Genomic DNA, 25,377 nt, shown 5'->3' on the forward strand with positions numbered 1-25,377 from the left:
TCCCAAAGCAAGGACAAAGGAAGTGGTATCATAGCACACAGGGCAAGCAGGAGAGGAGAAGTGATAACTGACTGACCGCTTCAAGGCAGGACCAGCTCTACCCAAACCAGCCCCACCACATTCTTCTGAACTCACAAGAGCTAGAGGTCCCATATTCCTGCTCTTATCCATAGAGGCTGCTAACTGATTTTCTTGCAGCAGGTAAGGATGTGATCAAGCGCATACACTACAACCAGTCTGAAATTGAGCACTTTCATTCCTCAGAAATTATTTCTGCTTAGTCTCTTCTCGGCTGAATATCACAGACGCAATTAGGTTGGAAAAAGACCTCTTAGATCATGGAGTCTAACCTATGACCTAATACCACCTTGTCAACCACAACATGGCACTGGATGTCACATCCAGTCCTTCCTCAAACACTTCCAAGGATGGTGACCCCACCACCTCTCTGGGCAGCCCATTCCAATGTCTAACCACCCTTTCTGTGAAGGAATTCTTCCTAATGTCCAGCTTAAATGCCCCCTAGCACACGTGGAAGCTCTGTCCTCTAAATCCCTCAGTCTTCCTCTGGAGGTCATGTCTTTCTGACCCTTCTGTCCCTCTCTGGGTTTTTCCAGATGTGCCAGGTCCTCCCCAAATGCAGTATGTAAAATTTGTTCGAAAGGCTGAGACCAGGCTGCAAAACACCCGGTCTAGGAAAAGGGGTGAACTTTAACATGCACCTAGTACATTTTAGTATGTATTAGCAAAAGAGAATGTAGAAGAACCTCTGATGGTTAAGAAGTTAACCTGTGTGTGAGATGCCATGAGAAAACATGCAGCATAGCTACGAGAAGGACAGAAGGATGAAAGGAAGTTCCAGGAAGAACTTGTTGCCAATAGGACCAAAATACTCAGGTGTCTCCTCTACCCTGGAGTAGCTCTAAGTGGCTTCCATATAACTTACATTAACCCTCAGGGAATCACATCTTTCCTGTTTCTCCAAACAATTTGTACAAACACAAGTTCCACAGAAAATTGCTCCTGTGTTTTGATGATATAATTTTCAAAAAAAAACCCCAAAATCAATAACCAAAGGAGGGAGAAACACAGAAACATTTGATTTAGGCAAAAATGGACACTCTTTATTTCTCCCCTCCTGAGATGGGCATGTATGTTACCATTCAAGTCATCCAAAAACAGTGAAGCCTCCAGGCTGCATCTGGAGCCCCTCTCAGCTGTAGCAAGACCAGCTCATGAGACTGCAAGGAAAGGAAATGAAATGCGAGGGTGGGACCATTACTTTGAATCTATAAGCTCATGCCACTGAGTCAAAGCCTGTTATATTGACATGGATTTGTGTCACCCAGTGGCAGACATCATTCTCCATCTCTGCCTGCTCAGTTCCCCTCCTCCCAGGACAGTTGCAGCACAGTCATCTACAATGCTCTGCAAAGTCTAGCTAAAGAAAGCTCCCAACACCTTGCCCAGAACGTTAAGTTACAGGACTGAGCTACTGCAGAGTGGAGAGTATCCTGCTGACTACTCCATCATGCTTGGAAGCTGCTGGCAAAGCACAAAGTGCCACTTGTAGAGGAGTACATAGCAAAAATCTCAAGTTCCCTTCCCTGGTACAGAGAGCCCAGAGAGAGGTGTTGTTTCTTAAAGCCTCCAATGTTTAAAAGTCACTGAATTTGTACTTCTGCTGTCACAGAAGATACTTCTACTCTGTGTCTCCAGTTACCAGCTTAGGCAGCAGCTCTGAGGGAGAGAGACAGCCTTGCCTGGCAGTGAGTCCCAGGCTGAGAACACTGGGAGAAGAGCCCTGAACAATAACTACTGTCTGTGTAGCCCACACACCATGCCTGTGCTTTCTTTGCTGTATGTGAAAGTGGATGTCAAAACCAACCCTGATGATTACTCTGTATTATGTGAGCACACTAACTTAGCACGTATTGCAAGCCCACTGCAACAACAACCCCTTGGTCCATCTGGTTACAACTGATAGGGAAACTGAGACATAAACCCATGCTTGTACCTTCTTCTAACGAATCCAGGAAGACAAAAGGGAAAAGACTGCCAAGAACTTCCAGAATCCCCTGCCTATTGGTTTTCCTTGGAAGTACGTTTTTACTCAGCACTCCTTATTAAGAAAGGAAGGACAGGTTGCTCTGCAGGACAGAAAGAGCTGCTCCTTTAAGGCTCTCCTGGATGCCCTTTCCCGTTGAGATGACTATCCTCAACTCCCTCCTCATCTCCCTCCCTTTGATTTAAGAGTTCCTCTCCTGGCCCTGACAGTAAGGTATTTCTGTCCCACGGATTATAACTCACTCTGGGCTATTATTCAACTCCCAAGCCCTGGCCCTGCTGCATTTAGTCCAAACATAATATCCTTCATGCATATATTATCTGTCTCCCTATTATCTGGAATCATTTCGGAATTAAATTTCAGTCCCGCAATATTGGCTTGAAGAGCGGCTCGCTTTATGGGCTAGTCAAAGGTTAGAATACCAATCAAAATAACACTGCCGATGCAGAGAGACATTTTAATATTCCAAAACCCGGTAATTGTAAAAGGACATAATATTTTTTCCCTGATTACCCCAAAGGCAACACATGTTAACAAGGCAAGGGAGAGAGTGAAAGAAATTTCAGAGTTCAGACAGCTACACGACAGATTTAAAGGAGAAGCCATGGATGGCTGCTGTGCTCCATCTCTGGAGCAGGAGGGTTCCTCCGCCCATGCCGGAGGTGCTGCATTCCCCAGGATGCTTCCCCTTCCATTCCCAGCCTTGTGTTGTTTGTGCTGTCTGTGCTCCTTAAGCCAGGAGCCCTCGAGAGTGCTCTCACTGCAAGGGAACAGAGCGGCCAGAGCTGTGCGAGACTGACGGGCAAAGACCTAAATTATGGTAGGAGAAACAGCCACGATCAGCTGGCCTGACCTGCACAGGCCACAGCACTGCCACAAATTCCTGTCTGAACCACAGACAGGAACCACAGCTGATGTTTTTAGGAAAAAAGCCTTCCCTCCTAAGTTGGATAATCCACCACAGCCCTAAGTAAGTCATTCCAACAGTTAATTACCCCACACTGTAAAGATCTGCACCTGAATTACCTTGCTTTGGCTTCTAGGAACTGGAACTGCTTATGCTTTTGTCTGCTTCTGTGAAGGAACATCTTGTACATCTTGGCTCTCTCTTTAGATACTTGGCAACTACAGCCTCTTACCCTTCTCTGGTACCCTAAATGGCTCCCAGTGTTGTTATTGCATGGTGAACACTCCTCTGGTCGTGCAGTTTTCATCCAGCCTTCAAATTTCCAGAATTCCTCCTGATGCAGATGGGATCCAACATCCTATACTGGACAAACCAGTCCCAAAAAAAGAAATGATCCATCCCCTCTGCTCCTCCTTACCATTGCCTGTTTATAAATCCAACAGCAGCCACCTTCTGGATGCAGTATCTGCACAAGTTATCGAAAATTATTGTTATGTTTTCTTTCAGAGCATTGACAAAAGTGTTAAATACAAGAGGTCTGAGAAATAGATCCCTGTGGGACCCCACTAGGAAGACATGCACTCCATGATGATTATCCATTTACAATTAAATGCTAGGAGCTGTCAGTTTGCTCTTTCTTAATCAATGTAATGTGTGCCATGTTGATTTTGTATCACTCTTGTTTCTTAATCAAAATGTCATAAGGTACCAAGTCAAATGCCTACCAGAAGTATATTACATTGACATGGTTACCTTTATCAACCAAACATGTATTCTCATAAAAAAAATATCAAGTTAGTTTGAAAAAGATCTAGTTTCCATAAATCCACATTGATTGGCATTATATTACCCTATTTTCATTCTTTATTAATCAACTATGATATCTGGCTTTTCATTACTTTGCCCAGAATTAATGTCAAGATGATAGGGCTATAATTACTTCATCGGTCATCCCATTTGCCCTTCTAAATTACTGGTACAACATTAGCTTTCTTCCAGTCCTCTAGAACATCCCCCATGTTCAAAGACTTATTAATAGTCCAGGGCATCTCAGCCAGCTCTTTAAAGCTCCTGTAAACCAGCTATGTAAAATACCAACCAATTCACCATTTGACTTTATCAGAAAAATCTGTTTAACAGCAAACCTCTTGCTCAGCAATATGGCAACCTCTGCCTTTCTTTAAATATAGAGCAAAGTATTTATTAAACACAGTCATTTTGCTGTTATAAGCAATTCCTTCCATTTCCTTCTAACTATGAATCAATGCCATTCCACAGATACTTTCATTTCCTCATCTGTGCAAAAGAGATACCCTTACTTCCCTAGCCCCAGACTCACACTTCTTGTGTTTCCTTTCGCAACCTCTCCCATTTTTGCCCTCTGGGACTTTCCAAAGCCAAGATCTTCACCAATGGGGTGAGGAACCCAGCAAGCCCAGGTCCCACTGAAGAAAGTTTTGACAGGGTCTCAGAACAGGCACCCAGTGCTGCAAACCAGCAAAGCCCTGGGCCCAGTTCTTCGCAGTTAGGAGGCAACATTTATTCATGTGCTTGATGCTCTGGCCTGATGAAGCACTTTGCCTGAGGAGTCCTCCTCTGGCATTTCTAACCTTACCAGGTGTTTTACATTCTCTGCAGCCAGTAACTCCATAAACAGGAAATTGATAACAATCACTCTAAGTCCTCAAGAAGTTCGATCTCACAAAAGCAACTTAAAAATACCTGGGTTAACACATAAACCGTTTCTCACCCATTTCAATGATCTTCATCCAAAGCACTCAAGACACTTCAGCACCAAGAAGCCTAAGAAGCACTCAGAGCCCCTCCTCCCACCCCAAAGGAAGAAGGAATTGTTAATTCAGAGGAGAGACAGAAAGCTGTTAGCAAATCTTTGTTTGTTTAAGATGTGTTTATTTCTAGTAGCCAAATATTAACAAAAACATCCTATTACATGCTTCCTCTGACAGATTTCACAATGCAAGTAGGTGACCTTAAAATATTTGTGGATGTGTATTAACAGTTTGCTTCCAAACAGGAACATCTATGGATCAATAAAGGCTGACCCTGAAAAGGACCAGCTCTGTGCATAGGCACTGCACCCCAGCATGGTCACTTTGTGGTCCCCAAGGCTCTGTCAACCCAGTTTCATCATGCCCAGAGAAGGAAATTTGCATTCCTTCACACACATCATTCAACTCTTGCCTTTCATAAAAACTCCACTGAATTTCAGGAGGATGTCAAACTAAGACCAGTCTTCTGTCACTCCTAAAGCAGCCACTATTACTATATCCAAAGACATTCTGCACCCTCTGAACAGAAATCAGAGGTAGTCAAAGGTGCCTAAGATAGCTGTGCAGAGAAAGGGACAGCTCCATGATTGGTATGAAGATTGTCTTATTTTAAAAAAATAAAAAATATATATATAGTTTCATAAACAAGGAATATAACAAACCCCTAGTAGATACATAAAACACTCAACTGCAAAACATCCAGAAAATAAATGGAAGATCATGATAGTGTACAAATGTTAAGAATAACTTCCACAAGCCAGTTCTAGAGTCACAGAGCCCACAGAAGCCTTTGTGCCAGCTCTCCAACAAGTTTTGCTGTGCTGGAAAAGACAACTGAGCAAGAATATGACTGAGGTCTCAAATCAAGAGTAACACCATGAAGAACTAGAAATGTGTTCTTCCACACAATGCAAGACCTAGGTCCAAGAAAATGATCTGACAATAGGTTTAAAAGAAACAAAGGGACTTGCATCTTCACACAATGTATGAGTAAACAGAGTATAACTGATTTATTATTAAACAGCAAAAGTCATTGCCGCAGGATGCTGTAGAAACTGAAAGCATGAGCAGATTCAGGAAAGTGTGTAAAAGTTTCTGGAAGACAGCCATGGTAAAAACAGTGGGTGCTAGATACAGTGGTCCAGGGACAGCTCTCAGTTCTTGAAGCGACAATTGTTGGGAATAAGAGAAAGCTGACTCAAGCCATGGTCTCCCTCTTACACCTGCAAGCATTGGATACTGGCCTCTGGCATAAAGATAATCTGGGTTACATATCTGGTCTGGCCAAATGATGACACCCTCATCATCTTTCTAACATTCTTCTTGAACAAGCTCATTGTAAGAAAATCTATCTTCACCCCTCTTCTTCCATCTCCTCCCTCCTTTAAACCACTCTCCCTTCAGTGAGATGCTCCCAGCCCAAAGGTGCTGACAACTCCTACTGCCTGCTGGGTTTCCCATTCCCAGGCTCTTGACACCCTGTGCTTGCAGGCACTGTGTCCTCAGCCTAACACAGCACTGATTCCAGCCCCAGGGGTGATGATTCACCATGGGACCAACCATGCTGCTAACTCCAGGGAGTTAGTTAACTCAGGGACCTGGAAAACAAACCACAGAGGCTCCTGAAAGAGCAGAGGGAGCACAAATGAGAGCTGATCCTTGTGTTAGAATAAGCAATAATGCATTTACCCAGGCTACCTGAGGATACTCTTGGAGCAGCAATTTGGTTGTAGCTTGCTAGCTGCAGCAGCTTTCCTTTTTGTATAAATCTTGACCCATGGCCTCTCGCTTTCTGCACACATTACTCCACTGGTGCCCCTCTTTCCTGACATGAAGCACTCTCTCTTATTTCCACCCTGAGCATCCAGCTCCAGTGATGTAGCTCAGGTTCTGCACCTCAGACCTAATCCACAGGGCCTCTGCAGATCAACATGACAGGTATCTAAGGAGAACTGGCAGATGGGATGGTGGCTCTCTACTGAGATGGTTTAGGGGGATATCTGAAATGTTGCAGCATCCAAAGAAAGCCTCCTCTGCTTTCTGCTCCCCTCCCACAAGACTGAGCTAATCGAAGTGAAGAACATGATAAACTCTCTGCCCCGAGTCAGCTCTACACTGACAGTTCACTAGAGATACAAGATCGCTCAGTGACATTAAAAATGTCAGCAAACACCGATCAGGCTTGACGGAAGGGATGCATTAGCAGGCTGGGGGGGGGGGGGGGCACAGGGCAAGGTAAAACTTCAGCAAACATGGTCAAGTGCACAGGCAGCTTCTCCCTCCCCCCATCTCCTCCACAGAAGGCTTTTTTCCAAGACACTGTGGCCACCATTGCAGCAGTCACATATGGAACACACCACCACCTGAACGGCCAGATCATTCCAATAAGGTTTGCCTGAGGCAAAGCAAGTGTGACAGATACTGGGGGCAATTCCTGTCTCCAGCTTGCCCGAGAAGCAGGTCTAGGAAATTGTGAAAGCTGCCTGCAGGCACAAAGTTCTTCCCTCAACTACTCCTGCAGCAGTGAAAAGGGAAGTTTCTTGGCAAATGAGCTCCAAGAAGGACTCTCTCACCACTGCAGGAAGATCTGCTGAACTCTGGAGCATTCCATGCTCTGGCAGAGGGAGTCCAGACAAGGGACTGTTTTTTAAAATGATACAAAACAGAGACAAAGTGGACCTGAAGCTGTGTGTACATTGGCAGAGGAATCTGGAACATATTTCATTGCTACTGCAATACACATTGGTACACAAACTTGTCTGTGTGTAATCCTACTTCAGCATTGCCTGATAGTTGCAGCAGGAGCTCCCTAACTCAGAAAAGTCCTCCTGTTATCACTGCTTATAAGCAAAGACTCAAAGAAGATACAGCAGGTGCAGGTGGGGCCATCCTTCAGGAAACTGCCCTCTGTCATATGTACCTGTTTTCTTGAGATCTGAAACATTCAAGTCTCTGCCTTATCCATGACCTAGAAATCATCAGTTTCACACTGCAAGCCCCACCTTCACTAGCTTCATGGATCAGGTCAGAGAGACTCAGCCTATGAGGCATTTCTAAGTTAGGAATGTGCCAGTGGGAGGGGAAAAAAGGCCACCTGAGCTATGCAGGGAAGAATGGGGGAGGCTAGTTACCTGTCCACTTTTATCTGTCTCACACTGGGAGCTCATTCAATAGAGACTGAGTCTCCACGGGATCCATCTGCTTGGACAGAATCAGTTATCTAGGCTGGAAATTCTCTCTCATGGAAACACACAGGCTGTTGTCCCACAAGCACCTGAAAGCAGAGCGTGGCACAGAAAGATCACTGCCCCAGGGTAAAAATAAAAGCAAGACCCAAGAGAAGCAGCTCCTTAGCCACAAGACAGTGCTCTCCTCTGCAACAGGAGCCATTTCCCAGAGGGATGCAGGGTCCCTGGAACCATTCTGTGTTCAGAGGGTGTCAGGTATTACAGTGTCAGAAAAACTTGATTGTTTTTAAGGGACTAGAGGGGTTGGAAGAAGATCAACATTTCTCTCTCACATTCCCTTTCCTGCACAATCTGAAGGAGGTGAACCTTTACTTTCCAAGTAACACATCTGCAGAGGAGGACAGCCCAACCCACATGTCCCCATCCTACAAGCTTAGCATGTGACCCTTTCAGTGAGCTGCATGAGGGAACATTTCACTGTAACAACTTCTCTCCTGCACTTGCCTTTAGCTCCCTGCTTGGGACTTCATGGATGCTTAGCAGCCCTCAGCTTATTATCAGAGTATTTGCTGACATGAAATACATGAATGCTCACCTCGCAGAAGACACACTTGCCTGGATATCTACATAATGATGAATCCCAGCTCCTAACACACTAAATCCAGGAGCCTTGAACTATGGGAAAGTGCCATAAGTCATTCGTCCTGAGGCCCAGAGGAGGAGCATGGCTGGATCAACCTACTTCTTAGCAGACATCGCAGTACACAGGGATTATTTTTTTTTTTAGTATTATTATTCTGCAGCCATCAACCTGCTGGTTATATAGCTGCTATCCATTCACCGGAAGTTTAGTGAACTTCAAATGGCGATCATTAATGGTCACTGAACTGCAGAATGCCCCAATGTGCTTTCAGATTTCATTTACCAAGGACCAGCAATCAGCCAAAAGATTTGCTCTGACAGCAGGGAAATACAAGACCCTTTGACAAGTTCAGCCAGGAATGTGCTGCCAGCATCCCTTGTTAAGTTCATGTTCTACCCTATTTGATGGAACAGATCATGCAAATTGTCCTTCTGCAGCCACTCAGCCTGTCACTCATGCTTCCATTAAAAACAATAAATAAATAAAAGAACAAAAGAAAAGCCCACAAGAACAACAAGCTGTTTATAAGAAAATTCTACTTACCGAGACCCTTAATTACCAGGAAAAGGTGTAGAAACCCAAATAAAGCACTAAATGGGATGGAGGAAGGGAATCTTACTCATCTAAAGGTTTAACCAGGAGGGCCACCCCAATTTCTTTTGTGCACAGGCTGCAGCCTTCTCCCTCACCCTGCTCCTGCTTGTAATCACACTTGTTCTTTTCTTTCCACTTTGGTTTGTGCCATATGGCATCACCACGTTTTTCTATGCAGATGAAGCAGCTGTGCCAGGAGTCCTTGTGGATGCACAGCATGCTGCTTCTTAACCACCCAGTGAAGGCATGGAGCAAAAGACAAGGCACCAGACACTACTCAGTCCAAGGTAATTTGCTTAGCAAAGTGATTACTGATCTCTTAGGTGGATTTGCTGCTGAGACAGCTCCCTTTCCTCACACCACAAAGAGAAATGATGATTTTTGTATTGGAGTATTTCCACATTTATTAACTGGAATTTCATCGGATGGGAACCATGCTCCTAGGAGCCCTATATGGCTGCAAAACAAAACAAAGTCAGCAGTACTGGTGACAACACAACCTTCACTGAAAAGGGGTCTCACAGAGTCCCAATATTATGCAGAGACATTGCACTGTGCCTGCCACAATGGGAATTCTCCCCAGCTGCAGAACACATCCCATCAAGTACAGTAAGACTCTATTAGAGGAGATACAATAGGGAGCTGGAGGACTCAGCTCAGCCCAGCTTCTGAGAAAATAACTCATTTCAATGCAAAACAGCAGTAGTTATTAGACACCTCCTTAAAGAGGAAAAGTGAAGGACAAGGGGAGGAGGGAGACAGGGAGATAGGGACCATGGCAGTTTGCACAGAAGTACCTTTTTCAGATTAATCCACTGTTTGAAGTAATCAGCAACCGGCAGCCCTAAGTACTGGCATTGTCCTGGTAACCTGTAAGAGAGAAGAGAGAGCAAGTTTGATTCAATCAGTGTCTTGACAACACAAACTCTGTTTTCCTAAGTGCATTTCATTCAGAGATGGAAAAGACTCTCAAGTCTGCTGTAACATCATGCTGCACATCAGAAACACCATAGCTCTTGGCAAAAAATCTCATGAGAGTACAACTTGGCTTAAGACTTACATACATCCAGGCACATCCAGGCTGCTGAAACCTTTTAGGCTAAACATTTTGAACAGTTGTGTGTACAAGTGCAGCACTCAACTCTTCTCCACACTGGCTAACACACAAACACAACTGGAGTATCCAGGCTGTCCTTGGCTAAGCAAACCCATCACAAATCCCTGCAAAACCATCCTGCTCTGCCAGCAGCTTACAGGGCAGACAGAAGGACTGACAATTCACCTGTCATGCCCTGGTGCTTCCCCATTTGGCCTTTATGGTTAAAACATCAAAAGAGATATGAAGGAGGGAAGGAGGCACCAAAGCATTAATTTTTTGGATAGCAGAGCTGTAGGGCTAAGAAAGCAGAGGCTGTTTTCCAAGCAGGTGCTCGGAAAGAGAGCAGACACAACTCTGAAGATACAAGGTGAATCCCTGCTTCACCACTGTCTCACTAGGGATGTGAGCATAGGAGCCAGAGCTGTGAGCACACATTGAACCTCTCCCTTCCTACAGCAAACTGATGGAATAGGGTTCAAAATAAAACAGCACCAGTAAGGGAGGTGGATTGCCTGAAGGGACAGCAGCACCTCAGGAAACCTGCTTCTCCCACACTGTGCCAATCCTGCTGTATTTGTGGGGGAGAGAGGATGTGCCCCTCAGCTGGGGAACACTGAGTTGCAAATTGTGTGGCTCCAGCCAAGCCTGTTCAGGGACATGAGTTATGTGAGTACTTCCTGGCCACTTTGATCTGATCAAGAGTAATTGATGGATCTTGTTCATTCACATACTGTTGATCATGCCTGGGGCACTGGTCACAGGATCTTTAAGTGAAGCAAAGGAACATCCCAAATAAATATGTCAACTAAATAAATGACTAAATTAGCGCTGTTTGTGCATGTTAAAAGTCACAACCCCAGAAATCAGCTTTTGCAAACAGATAGGGTGGGGAATTTTCCAACTTCCTCTGGTACATGGGGGTTGTAGGAGGAGAGTGGGGAGGAGGAAGAGCTATAAGTGCCAGCATCAGCTGCTCAAACATCCAAACACAGACCACCATGTCAAGGGCAAAGTCTTCTCTTGCTCTCCAAGAAGGAAAGAGTGAGTAGTCCAGACTGGTCTTCAGACTCAAGACTGAAATACAGAAACAAGCTCTGGTGAGAAGTTGATACAAGGTAAACACCCCAAGGTGTTACCAGTATCCCAGGCAGTACCTGAACGGTCAGCCCAGCTCCAAACCCTTTGGTGAACAGGGAAGCATCTCTTCAGACATTCTCCCAAGTAAGGAGATAAAGGAGCAATATGAGTAAGGAGATGAAGGAGTAACAGATAATGCACTTGCAGATAATGTGAGACCCAGTGCAGTACCAGAGCAGTCTGGTCTTGGTGACTCCTCCATTTCTATGCAAAGAAAAGGAAGGAAGCTGGGAAACATATCCAGAGAAATCTCCTGGGAATATGTGGCCAACAAAGCCAGCATACACTCACGTGTGTACTACCTTTGCCCTGCTAGGCTAAGAAAGTAATAGACTTCCTGTGCCAAAGTCAAATGCTTGGTCCTGAGAAGATGTACAAGTGATGATTTAGGACCAATCATTTAAGTCATACAAACAGATTTGAATAAGAACATCCAGAGGAATCTATTTGAAAGCAGGAAGGCTTCAAAAGAATGACCTTGCAAGGAGCAGGGCCACTGTGTTTTGCAGGGCAAGTAGTGCAAGTTGACAGCACAGTCCATCCTTGGGCACAGCTCATCCAATGCCATCGTGCTAAAATAAAGCACCTGGAGTCACTCCTCACAGTTGCACACTGCCACACAAACAGCAGCCTGGCCCATGCATTTTACAGCCATTACACAGATGTCCATGACACCCCTTAGTTGAACAGACCCGACCAACCCCAAGCAGCATGCTGAGAAAGCTCTTTTTCCAGAAAAGCTGCTTTTTGCTGGTGCACATATCAAGAAAGATCACAAGAAAAGGAACCATTTAAAACAAACAACTGGTCTAAATAAAGGCATTTGATTAGCCCAACCTCTTTCAGTCTGCTCACATTTAGCTAGTGAGGATGATGACAGAAGTTAGCAGAAGGTATGTTACAAAAAATTAGTTTCTCCTCCAAACCCAAGAGGCTTTCATTAATACAGGTCTCAGCCCAGCTCCAGTTAGAAGAAAAATTATCAATTTACCTAACATCTGGATAGGGCCCAGAAGAAGTGAGAGCAGCATTGTTCTTGTTAACCACAGGAATTGACAGCAAACCACCCAGTGCAACAAATGACATCTAAAGCACTGCCATCCCTGTGGGACCAAAAGGTCCAGCAAACTGGAAAGTCTGGCTCTATTTTCACCCTGAGACTGATGGCAGTGCGCCCTGGGCGCTGGACAGTGGGATTTTAATTGGAGAAAATAAATGCTCCAAATAAATATGTCAACTAAATAAATGACACATTTTTGCAAACAAGTAACAACCCCAGAAACTGCCTGTGAAGCTGTGTGACCTCAGGACATTCCCCCTCCCCCTCTAAGCTTGTGCTCCCCTCATTTCTTGTCAGCAGCAGAGGGGCTTCAAGTTTTTCAACCACCAGGAGATCAACACTCACATTATAACCTGGGCAGGCTGTCAGCAGCACAGACCAAAACAGAAGTCTATCCCTGAGGTGGAAGATACAGTAGTGGTGGCTCCAGGCCACCGAGAACACAGCCACTGAGCACGGATTAGCAAAGGATTGCTCCATGGGTGTGGTCTAGTATGAATATGCAGCACTACATGAATACTCAATTCCATCTCTGAATATGGCACAGGGAACCAGGGCCTTTTGCTATACAGAACCCAGGTTTCCACAGGGAGGAAAATAGTCCTGCAAAATCTTTTCCCCAGCTCCAAGACTGTCACCTGCAGTGGTTCCCCCACTCTTCAGCCTGGTGACCAGGCAGGAGTTTCTCTATCGTCTTTTCCAGGCTGGACTGAATAAGCCCTATCTGTGGCTGTCCTGCAGAACAGAAGTGCCATGGCCTGTAAGGAAGTATGTCTAATTATGAGAGCCATCATTCGCTTGAGCATTCACTTAATTGACAAATAAGCTTTTATGCTCAGTACGGCTTCTTGCTCTTGCCAGAGCCAAACTTGTTCACTGATGGCAGCTTTGCTTTAGCAGAGAGCTCAGGATTTGGCCCTCCCTCAGATAAGGGAGAAGAAAAATGATGGCACATTTTGCTGCATTCAACATCCCATGATCCTTCCAGTTTTTGAATGAGGTCTAACTGGCTTCCCAAACACTGAAGATCTCACTCCTTGGAAAGGAAGCTGGCTTTCAAATACCACCCCATCAGCCAAACTGCATTCAATATAGAGAAACTTGAAAACGGCTGTGGAATTTTCCAGCCTCCAATGCAGCTCTGGTGCTCTGTCCTCCCAGAAGCAGAGATGGGAGCCTGTAACTTCTGCCTGCTCCCAAACGCAGATCCCCTTTTGGGCAGAAGAGCAAGTGACATCAGGTAGCATACTCACCTCCACTAGCTAAGCAAGTCTAAGTCCTTCTTAGATCATGGCCAGCAGTAGCAACCCTGCACCATTTCCAGAGAGCTTACACCACCCCAGGCTTAGATTTCCATCCAGCCTCACTTTACTACCCTGCAGGGTAAATGGGCCCTGGAGACGAACAGGATGCAAATAGGAGGTGAGGTGACATGGCTGCATTTCTGTTGTTGAAGCTAGCTCTCTCCAAGGCAGCAAGAAGCACACAGCTCGGCAGTGATAAACGGCCTTGCTTTAGTTATCACTTTCCTTAAGTTAGGGAGAGCAGCCTAGTGATGGATGGGCTGGAATTCGGTTATCAGGGAAGGCTGTCAGCCAGAGTTGCCTATCTCCACACACATTTAGCAGGGCGTCATTATGCGATGGCATGGAGTTAAAATATGACCAAGGGAACTGAAAGAAAAAGAACACGATTTAAAAAAAAAGGCAAATCGAGCAACAATAAAGGAGCATGAGGCAAGAACGTTATCATACTAGTGACACCTTTTATCTCAGTCTGGTTAGCTAAAGCAGGGCACAAATTGGTCCTTCCCTCCACTATTGTATCCTCTTGTACAAACAGAGGCAGATAAAATGTGTCACTGGTGTGATAGCATATCTATTTAACCCTAATTATCTAGAGGGTCAAACGAAGAAATAGGGGTTTCTCATTTCAACAGGTCCCTCCATCTCTGCTCAGAGCCAACACATTAATATGGAAGGGGGAGGGGCAGCCATAATTGATTTCCGTCACTCAGGTGGTTCTGGCGTATAAAAAATTAATGCTTGATTCTCCCAACTAATCAGAGCTGGTTAACGTCCATCTGCTTCTGGGTTCAGGATGTCAGGAGACAAAGAAATTGGGCCACTTGCTATACACAGGGTGTATTGATATCGAGGCAGTTGAAAGAACAAGTTCCTCTATGGGAAGATAAAGGGACATTAAATCTTGGGGTTTATAGACCTGATTTTAACCTTCCAAAAAAAATCCATTCCCTGGAGACCTTGCATTGTAAGAGATGCAGAACATTTTAATTGTGTCCTGGCCAACACCTGTGCATTGGGCTGCAAAGGAGAGCACTGGCAGGCTCCTGCCCTGGAAATCCTTCACTGAAGAAGGAAGCTGCTTGGATGATGAAGCACACAACGGTATCATGGTGAAAGAGAGGAGCTGTCAAACCACCTCAGCTGGGCCCCTTCATTCAAAGCAAGGCTGGTCAACATTCTGGACCACACTGCTCAGAGGTGCTGCTCTGGTTTTATGTAGAGTGGCATATCTGCCCAGCCAAGAGGAAAGCTTAGGTGTCCTCTCCCAACAGTGCAAGACAGCAAGGGAATAACATCCTATGCTAAGACACCTGAACTGATTTAGCAGAGAAATGGCACCACAACAGGCAAAGCTGCATCTGTCTGCACTTAATCTGCACTTACATGAGAGGGGGCCAAGCTAGGAATTCAAAGCAGTTTAGGTAGATCCATACCCTCCCAAAGACGCAGCTGCAGGCTGCCAAAACCACAGTACCAGACCAGGAGGCCTCTGTCAGGGCAATGTCACAGTACCTGCACACAGCAGAATGACCAAGGCACAAAGAAGAGCCCAAGCCACACTGCAGCCTACAAAAACCAAAGCATGCTGACATACATGTCCACAAAAATCCCCAAACCCCAATTCCCTCATCCCAGTAATTCAGGTTAGACTGGGGCAACCTTCCTGTGTAATCAAAAGCTTTGGTAGGGAGATGTCTCCTCCTCAGTGCTGGAGTCACTTTGCCACTCAGTGCAAACAGGCTTCTGTCCAAAGTGAAGGACAAACCCTGTGCCAGACCTCTGGTTCCCCACTCACATACTTGTCAGCCCCACAGACCAGCCAAGAGGCCAGAGGAGCCCACCTGCTCTTGCCTTCCACCGGATAAGCCTTTGCCAGGTGACTGCACCCCACTCTCACCAAGCACACACAGTGCCATCTCTTTCTGCCCCTCATCAGTGCAGGACAAACAGCCTGCATGGCTGTACTTAAAATTCACAAGCAGTGGCTGTGGAAAGACAGTACATCTGGAGAGGGCCTGAAAAGCCCTGGGCTTTCACAGAAACCCTGAGACACGTCCTATCTCCCTCCCTCTTTGCTTTCCTTCCACCCTCTCAGTTCTCTCAACCACCCCCAGACTTGTCACACTGCAACAAGCCTATGAGCCACACATCAGCTTTAAATATCAGCATGCATGAAGCAGGGACATGAGAGCAGGGAAGTGGGAACAGACAGAGCAAACCTCCATCGCCTGTCAGGTAACACTAATGAATTTCAACACCAGCAGCCATTGCCTCAGACGGGCTGGTGAGAGGAGACAGAGTTACAGCAAGAAGCCTTTGCAGGAGCAGCCTGCCTTTTTTCAAAGCCCCCTCTGTTAATAAATGTCATTGTTGAGCAGGCTGCAGCAGCCCTCAAGCCGGGATGGTGTGGGCTGGGGGAGAGACAGGCAACTGACAGCACTCAGGATGCTTGGGCAGCACAGCCTTTTCTTCTGTTGCTTCCCCAGACCAGAGCCAGGAAAAGGAAGAAGACGGGTCATTGCTATTGGCATAAAGCTGTCTTTCATTAATGCCCCAGTATCCAAATAACAAACCTCCACAAGTAGCCACAAGTGCTACCCAACACCCTCCAGTCTTGTTCACTGTGATGGATGGAGGCTCTACAGCAACCAGTCCTGGAATGGGCAGAGGGATGCAGAGACATCCAAACACACTGCCTGCATTCCTGACAGCAGCAAAGGGTTACAGAGCTATCGGTCTCTTTGCTAACACAAATGCATTCCCGAGGCAGCACAGGGAGAAGCATCCAGCACAGGGCACTGTATGGCAACCGCACCGATGCACAACATGAAGGTCAATGCAAGTCTTCTTTACAAATGTCAACCTGTCATCTCTGGATATTAATGAGGGCTGACCAGCAGCTAAAATGCATCCATGCTCCATTAGTAATAAGAAAGATATGATGCAGGAAGAGCACACACCATGGCACATGGAGGCACCAGTGGGTCTGCAGGGCCCGAGGAGGTGTGGTGATGCACAACGTAACTTAGGCCACTCCAGATGCCCAGGAAGAAAGACAGTTGCTACACAAACCCCTTCACTAGAGTGTGCGTTCTTTTCCCATCAATCTTTAATTGGATTAGTGTAATGAGGCCAAAAACACAGGCTAAGCAGCAAGGCTAATACCTGGCACTTTCAGATCTTCTTCCTTTTTCTGTGATGCCAATTCTGGACAAAGCTGCGTTCTCTCTCTACCAGACAAATTCCTGCCTAGGAAGCCTAGCCTAAAAGGCAAGCTGCAAGCCTTAACACTCAGGACTCTTAGCAGCATTGTCTGAAATATCTGAACACCCATCACATGCTAACGGCGTGATCCTTATTCTCTACATTTTTGCTGGGTACTAAGAAAGTTGAGAGAACCTCAAGACTCTTGCTTTCCAAGATGCTAGCAGGTGAATGGAAAAGGGTGTTAGCCTTTTGCAGCCAGAGCAATGTATACACTAGGGACATAATTCTGCCACAAAAAGCACATAGGGCAAGTGGCTCATGACTTGCTCGTCCTGCAAAGCAGTGTGTGCCTTCCACTGCCATCAACCTTAATGAATCATGAAGGCATTTAACACTAAGTGATATCTGGCCCTTTTATGGGTATCTGTCTGTGCATCAGTGAGATGCTGGCAGAGATGCTATCTCAACATTAAAAGCAAGGCTGTAACACAGCAGGTATTCAGGCTCCAACAGAAGATGTTCATCAACAATTGCACACACATGATGCTACAATAAATCTATGTGCTGCTTCTTAACAGCTTCTCTTAAAAAGATTCACAGCTCTATTTACTGGGCCTGATTCTGCTGCTAGGCATGTGGGAGTAAATCTAGAGTAACTCTACCTGGAGTTTGTAAACAGCTGGGAATAATAGGATCAGAACTGAGCTTCTTGATTTTTAAAGAAGTACTTAATTACCACGCAGGAAACCAAATCTTGCTGGCTCCACAGTTCAGCTGAGATTAGAAATGCAGCAGGCAGAAGATTTGCACCACTCCAGATTGGTGGAGGGGTAGAGCAAATGCTCTCACCATCCCTTCCAGACATGGAGAACAACTAGGTGGACTTCCTTTTGATATCAGAAATGCATGACACTGCTCCCAAGAAAAGAGAAACTGCAAAGTCTCCAAGGCTCAGGTCGCCTTCCCACCCTTGGGAACCTGACCCTATGAAAAACCCCTAAAAGCAGATTTTTACACATAAAAATTGGTGTGAGAGTCTGTCTGCTTACTAAACATGACATTATACAGCACCTTATGAAGAGGAGTGTACAAGATTGAATATTGTGTTCTCAGTGAAAGTCATGCATCATGACCACTACAGCAGGCTGCAGCAGGTGAATGTCCAATTTGTCAACAGGAAAAACTCTTCACCATGCAGGTAATAAAGCACTGGAACAGAGTGGTGGCAAAATCTCCTCCCCTGGAGACATTCAAACTCATCTGGAGGAGATTCGGAGCAATCCAATCTAAGTTTCAAGTTAGCACTGCTTTGAACAGGTGGTAGGATTAGAAATCTCTGTTTAAATTATTCTGTGAATCATGCTTCAGCAGAGCCTGATTACACAGAGCATGTGCTCCTTCTCTGTCTATATGGTCTGTTAATAAGTCTTTCATACAGACACTAATTTAGTAATCGCCTGGTTCTCTGCATACTAGCTGCTTTAAGAGGAAGCATTCAGACTCCTGCTGCAGAACACTGTAATTACACACTGCATAATAGGAAATATATCTGATAAAATGGATGTACCCATAACACATCGTATCTAAGCCCCCTCAAAACCATAACAAGCACAAAAACGTAGCTAAAATTAAATATGATTTTCCTCCAACTGTACAAATCTCATTGCAGAAATATTTCTCCTCAGGAAACCTGAACATGCAAGACCTACAGCCAAGACGCTCCTCTAAATCAAGAAGACATGTCCTGTCCCAGGTCTTCCTTAGATCTGCTCTCCGACAGGCAGGAGGAAACCTTGCCTCTTCCAAGCCTTGCCTGTCTGAACCATTTAGCATATAAACTCTTCAGGACAAGGGCTTCTCTGCTGTGAGTCATCAACTGTTTAGTGCCTAATGGTAAAGCCTATAGACGCTTAACATAATACAATCATGTCACTTAAAGGCCATTAGTCTCCAGTCTAAACAGCACTTTTCCAGTCACAGAGGGGACCTGCCAGCCCAGGAAGGCAGGATAAGGGATGTGGGTGGTCAGTCAGGTCACTGGACTTGCAGACACCTGACGTGAAGCCCCAAGCAGGACAGAGCCTGGCCAAAAGGCATGGGGGAAAGCCATGGCAGCTCTAGCAATCAAAAATTTTGTGTTTTGGGCTTTCTTGAACCACTCAAATCAGCTGAAAATCCCTGTCTGCCAGGTCTGTCTCCACCTTCAGCCATGGTTGTACCACTCCCAAGGGGAAGAGCCCCTCATCCACAGGAGTCTCCAGCCTTCTGCATCACCTCTCTTTCCACTCACAGAAGCAGACCATTTATCTACAAGAAAAGATGCCATTCTGTTTGAGCCCCTCTTATTTCCTGGCATCATCTCTGTCTTCCTCTGGCACCACATCACCCAGTTCTATTCTCTCAACTGACTTCTGAGATTGCTTCTTCTTCCCACTCCCCACTAAAGGGAAGAGAGAAATCCTAATAGGAGCCAGTGGAATGGGGTAAACTGCCTTCCTGTGCCCTCTTATGATACAGAACCCAAAACTGCACACACAGCAGCTTCATGGGTTCTCATGCTGTCAGCACTGGTCAGAGCACAGGTTTCTGTGCAAATTACATACGCACAGGGGAAAACAAGTTTGTCTTTTCCTTGTGGGGAAGAGACCGCTCCCACCTCCAAGCACAAGCTGCCATTAGTATTTGCTTCGCTAGAGAGAAGGAGCAGTGAATCCTCCAGAGCAAAGGACAAGTGCAGCAATTAGGATGCAGGGGCTGCGGGAGCTGTTTAACAGCACGACCCAGAGGTCAGTGCCGCCGACTCCCAGCCCTGCATAAATATTGTATGAGCTGGGGAGAGGGGCTGTTACGGCCACCCTCAGCGCCAGCCCTCCCCCATCCATTGCCACTCTGCATCCAGCTAGATACGCCAGGAACATTATTTACAGATCTGACAGTCAGGAAAATCACTTTAGTAACTAAGGGAATGGGAATAAAGGCTGCATAGTAGAGCAGGTGCCTGGGAGCAGGCTCCCCATCTGCACCTTCTGCCTCCCCTTACAGCCCTGCCGAACGGCAAGACCCGTTCTCAAACTGGTGCATGAAATACCATCAGGAACAAGAGGGGAGGGGAGGCTGTGAGCTCCCTCTCAAAGCTTGCCTAGGGGTTTGATTATCAATGCTGCTGAAAGACACTTCAGCCAGCAGCTGCCTTCCAGCTTCCTATCAGTATCTCTGCTAGACCCGCCCTTTGGAGGGAGCTTTACATCAATATAACAAGAGGCTTTAGAGAGAGCTTCCCTCAGACTCTGTGCAGACCTGCAGAAGGGTCTCCACTCCAACACAGCCACAGGGGCTCATCCCTGCAGAAACTCCCCCAGCTGCTCTATTTGGTACCAGTCACCTTCCTCACATGTGACCTGTTCACTCCTTATTCCCTAAAGGATTGCCTTCACCTGCAGCTTCAGTCACACTGATTTGGCACCATCTCAACCATATTCTGAAACATCCTCATTCTTCTGCCCACTTTTTTCCTGGACATGCCAGGTAACTGCACATTTGCTGTGATGCTCTGCACAAATACAAACCTATCTCAGATTCACCGAGACTGAAGGTTCCTGAAGACAAGGACATGGGCCATTCTCCAACTGTACCAGCAGCCCATGAATTCCCAGGGGCACGCTGCTAATAAACATTACTGCCCAGGGCAACACGAGAGCTGCAAGGTGGAAAACACTGCTTGGATGTGCTTCTGCCCATGATACCTCTCCAGAATTTTTCATTCTTCTGTGTCTGGTTGCTGAATCCAGGGAAGGCAGAAGCCCTGTCTTACCATTAGCAGCTTTTCTAAACTCACTGTCCAATTAATGGGCTTAATTATTGACGGCAAAAGCAGGGAAGGGAGGAAAGAAAGAGCCAACGAGGAAGGAATGATGTGGGGGTGGCAGGCGCCAAAGGTCTCCAAAGATCTTCCCTCAGCCTAGAGCAGAGAAAGAGCCCCTAGCCGCTCTGCTGCTCCCACGGCCCTGCTCTAATGCTCCCTGACATGCCTCTGAAGACAGCGAGCTGTTTGCAGTCACCACCGTGATTTGTTAGTAATTATTTTCACGGTGTCACATTGCTGTCACTCTCTTAACAAAGAGACAGACAGCCCGAGGCTGCCTGCAAGAAAGAACCAACAGAGGAAAGGAATTGTCAGGCACCCAGGGATCCTCTTTGCTTCCTGGGTTTCACAACCAGAGTCCTTACCAGCTTCTGAAGCAACTTCTGAGAAGTGGCAAGTCAGAATCACCTCCCATCCTGGTCACAGGAAGAGGAATTAATTACTTAGCCCATTCTCAATTTCACCTTACCTGTAAATCCAGTGCAAGACCCAGGTGCTTAGAGCCCCTTAAGCCAGCAATTTGCTTCAGGCCTGCTGCAAACCCAAAACAACTTTGGCAATTGATGACTGTTAGTGCTCTCCTTGCAAGTCCAAATTTCTTTTCATGTGGTCTTGCCATTAGAAAGTGCTTCCCAAACACAGCAATCCTGATGACAAATCCCTGCCTATCACCCTCACACATTGACTCTCCAGACTGTTCACATGTGCTTTTCCTACACCAGACTCATTAATTCCAACACACTGCTGTGCTCCACATGGAGGTAACATTTCACTTGGCATTTCACAATGCCAAGGGACCTCAGCAGCTTCCTCACACCTGAAATACAGTCTAATGCCTTGCTGCCTCTGTTTTCTCATACACAGCACAGTGACTTGACAAAGAACTTCCCTCCCTGCTTGAACCACCCCAGTCCATCCATCCAACCTTTGGCTGACCTGTCAGTCAGTCCAACGTAATCACTCCTTTCCCAGTAAACATGCTTGCTTGGGGCCCCAAGGAATGGAGGCTACTTTGGCACCTGAAGTGTCACACAAAGTAAGGATATAGAATGAAAGACTGAGACACCTGGCCAGACAACCTTTAAAGCCCTCTTGAGTTCTGCACAGAAATCAAGTTTCCTCCAGACTTCCTCCAGAAATCAATTCCTCCAGAGCAATTGCAAGTCTGAACTACTCCCAGCATAAGTTTTCTTCCTGTGCCTGCTTACTGATGGTGCACAAGGGCTAGTCTCTGCAACCATGGGGAAATCTGGGTATTAATTCACCCTCTTAGCATAGAGAGAGTTTGGAAATATTAAGTTTCACAGTCTAAGGAAAATCTTCCTGCAATTAACTCCATGGAAGAGCTCTGACTTACAGGTCAGCTCCTTTTCAGGGGTCCTTTTAATAATCAAGAAATGGCATACACATGCTGTGAAGAATTAGGATCACCATTGGGAAGCTAAATGGTCCATAAAATGTAAAAATTCTCTTCAGAGCTGGGAGCATTGTGAGTTGGAGGAGAGGTCTTGGCAACCTCCCACCAGCTACTCCATCCACCTGGCTTGCAAGGACAGATGTGACTCCAGGCAGGGATGAGGAACTGAACTCAGCCAGTGCCCAGGCACCCTGGGCATGCTGGCCAACAGTCAACAGTGAGACCTGGTTCAACATTCAGATGGAAAAACTGAAGAAAGGAAAATTAGAGATGACCAAGAGGCACCTATGGAGGAAAAAAGAAGGGTGTCGCAGGGTGTAGGTGCCAGGCAGAGAGGAGGAGAAATCCTTGCTCCAAGAGAGGCAAAACTGGTAGGACCAAGACAGGATGAAGTCTCGGGCAGCATGAGCTTCCTGGACACAACCCTTCCAGGAGGACATGACCCTGCTTCCTCTGTCTTCTTCCCACAGACTTCTCTATTCTGCTTTCTTCTACCACCACCTCCATATGCCTCACATCATTGCTAACACTCGGTCCACATCAATGACTGAGCACATGGCATCACCTTTGGGGTGCAAGGCTGCTGATGGCAGCACCTGGGCCAAACACCAAAACAGTGACTCCAACATGAAATGGACTCAGCTCAAAAAGTTAGTCTGCAGCTCCGCTGCTCTCCCAAGTCCTGCACACACCCAGTCATCCACTCCTGAGGATACAGACTGTCACTGGACAAGGCACATGAGAATATGCTGGAGGGAAAATACCAGGGATGACCTCAAGATGGCCCAGTAGGTCTTTGCCATTCAAGAGCTCCAGGAGGAAAGGGATTGAACCCATCCATGAAAATGGCTCCCAACAGGAAACAACCATCCAAACAAAATAAAACATTTTCAAGAAAGCTATAGACTCACACAACAGAGCAAGTGAAAGAGGAAAGATGCTGCTCCCAGGCTGGCAGTATTCTTCAAGCAGAGCTCTCCAGGCAGAGGAGCCATAAGCACATCTTTTCCAGCCAAGCCACTGAGAGGGCAGCACTGGCGCCAACACACAACTGCTTTGCTTCAGCTGTGAAGCAAAAAGAGCTGGGATCCAAAGGAAGACAGCTGACATTTCAGACCCCACATGAAACACTACAGCTGTCTAATACTTGAAAAATTAAGCTGTTTTAAGAGAAAATGAACACTTTGTGGAGCTTATCCTGTTTTTCACACATGCCACAAAAATTCAGATGGCAAACACCCTCCAGTGACTGTCCTCTGCAGTCCCAAGCCAACCAGTTTTTCGACTCCCCAAGGCACAGAATCACCACAATCCTGAACTGCTATTAGAGAGCCCTCTCATACGGAGACTATGGTGTGTTTTTTACCAATGACACATTATAGATCCATTGATTTTGAAACCATTTTGCCTGAATTCACTAAAACACTGTACACAGAAATCACCCTAATGATTCCTGGTGCAGAGGGAATTATGGTTCCCTACTCTATGAGCAGATGACATTGAGACCATTGATTTACATCCAGTTCAGTGTGACTGTTTCCAAACAGCTTGAGTTAAGTTACCCAGGGGTAGAAAATATACCTTCTCCACTTATTACTCCATCCCAAAGGTTCAGTGCTGGAAATAAAGCACATGATGCAATGCTTGTCTCATTCTCCCCTACACTGAAAATTTGTTTGTTTCTCCAGCATCTTTCACACAGCTTCCAACTTCCACTCTTAAATCCCAGGTGGCAGAGTCCTGCTCCCCAGAGTGCACCAGGCACCACAGCTCAATAAGCCTGTAGCCACTACAGTCCTGACTATGACAAATGTCTTTGCTATGATGTGCCAGATAAGGAACAGTCCATTGCATGATGATTCCTATGCAAAGATTTCATGTCCAAAGCTTAACCCAAAGGCATTCCCAGACATCTAGGACAATGTAACTTGCAGAAGCTCAAGCAACCAATTATTTCAAAGAAAGACAAGAACAGGGGTCAAGCCAGGGTAACCGGTACACAAGGATAACAAAAGTCAAGTCTGGCATATTCACTTCAAATAAGAGTGTACAGAGAAGGAATCTTAAAATCCAAACCTTTTTTTGCATAAGTGATATAATTTTCTTTAAAAACAAAAAGCTGGACTGCAGGGTTGCAGAAGTGAATGGGGTCAGTGCTATTCCCTGTAAGTGCTCGCAAGGCTCCCTTGTTTAGCTCTGGCAAAGCACTTTAGGGTATAATTACATGAACAACTCCATCAGCAAAGCTGACTCAAAAGGTTCCTGACCCTGGAAACTCAGTCCCGTCCCTTCACTGCAGTTCACACCACACTCTTTGTTCAGCAAATGTAACCATGTGAAGAGATACAGCATAGGCTTGTTCAGCAAAATGATCCCCACTAAAAAAACACCCACCAAGCTAATCCAAAAATCTTAGTTGGAAAGGAATTTTTCTATTAGCTTTAAATGCAGATGACTGCATTATCTTTCAGTTACCAGATCTTTCTTGCTGCTCTCAACTCCGAACATACCTCTTGCCCTGCTGCCACACAGCCAGCCCATCCTATGCCTTCTCCTGCCTTTTCTCATGACTACCCAAGCATTCCCACTCACTCCAGTCAGTGGCCATCTGCAATTTCTCTCTGAGGCAGAGGCTACTGATCCCCTCCTGATCCTGTGAAAAAGAACAGCGCATACAGAGGACACTAATACCAACAATTCTTTTCCATTCATGACCTAATTCTGATCTCAAAAACATCCAGGACAGAAGTCTGGAAAGAGCAACCCAGTGCCACATTTGGAGCTGGTCTGAGAAGACAAGCATCCTCCCAGCCAGTATAACTTGCAAGGAAAGAATTAAAACAGTAAGACAAAATTAAGCAATGGTATAATTTACTGCTTAGAATTTACTAATATCCAACCTAGGAAGAGCACCAAGGGCTATAAACATTTCGAGACACTTCACTATGTTTTATCACTATATTAGAGAGTACTTGCCTTTTAACACTTATTTAAGAAAATAAAAAACTTCTGAGCAGTAGTTTCCTGTGAAGACATAAATTAGCATGTTCTGATCAGCCACAGCAAGTGCAGTACAAGCATCTTCATGCCAGAATTAT

The 25,377-nt window shown here is 45.8% G+C and overlaps 1 protein-coding gene across 1 annotated transcript in view; it reads right to left on the bottom strand.

Annotated features, from left to right (window-relative positions):
- ERI3 (ERI1 exoribonuclease family member 3) overlaps positions 1–25,377 on the bottom strand; it is a 131,684-nt gene that overhangs the window by 69,805 nt on the left and 36,502 nt on the right. The window contains exon 6 of the mRNA XM_062497101.1: positions 9,988–10,060. Coding sequence (XP_062353085.1) covers positions 9,988–10,060 — 73 coding nt within the window. The remainder of the gene's footprint in view (positions 1–9,987; positions 10,061–25,377) is intronic.

The sequence above is a fragment of the Cinclus cinclus genome, chromosome 8 (assembly GCF_963662255.1).
Source record: "Cinclus cinclus chromosome 8, bCinCin1.1, whole genome shotgun sequence".
NCBI lineage: Eukaryota > Metazoa > Chordata > Aves > Passeriformes > Cinclidae > Cinclus > Cinclus cinclus.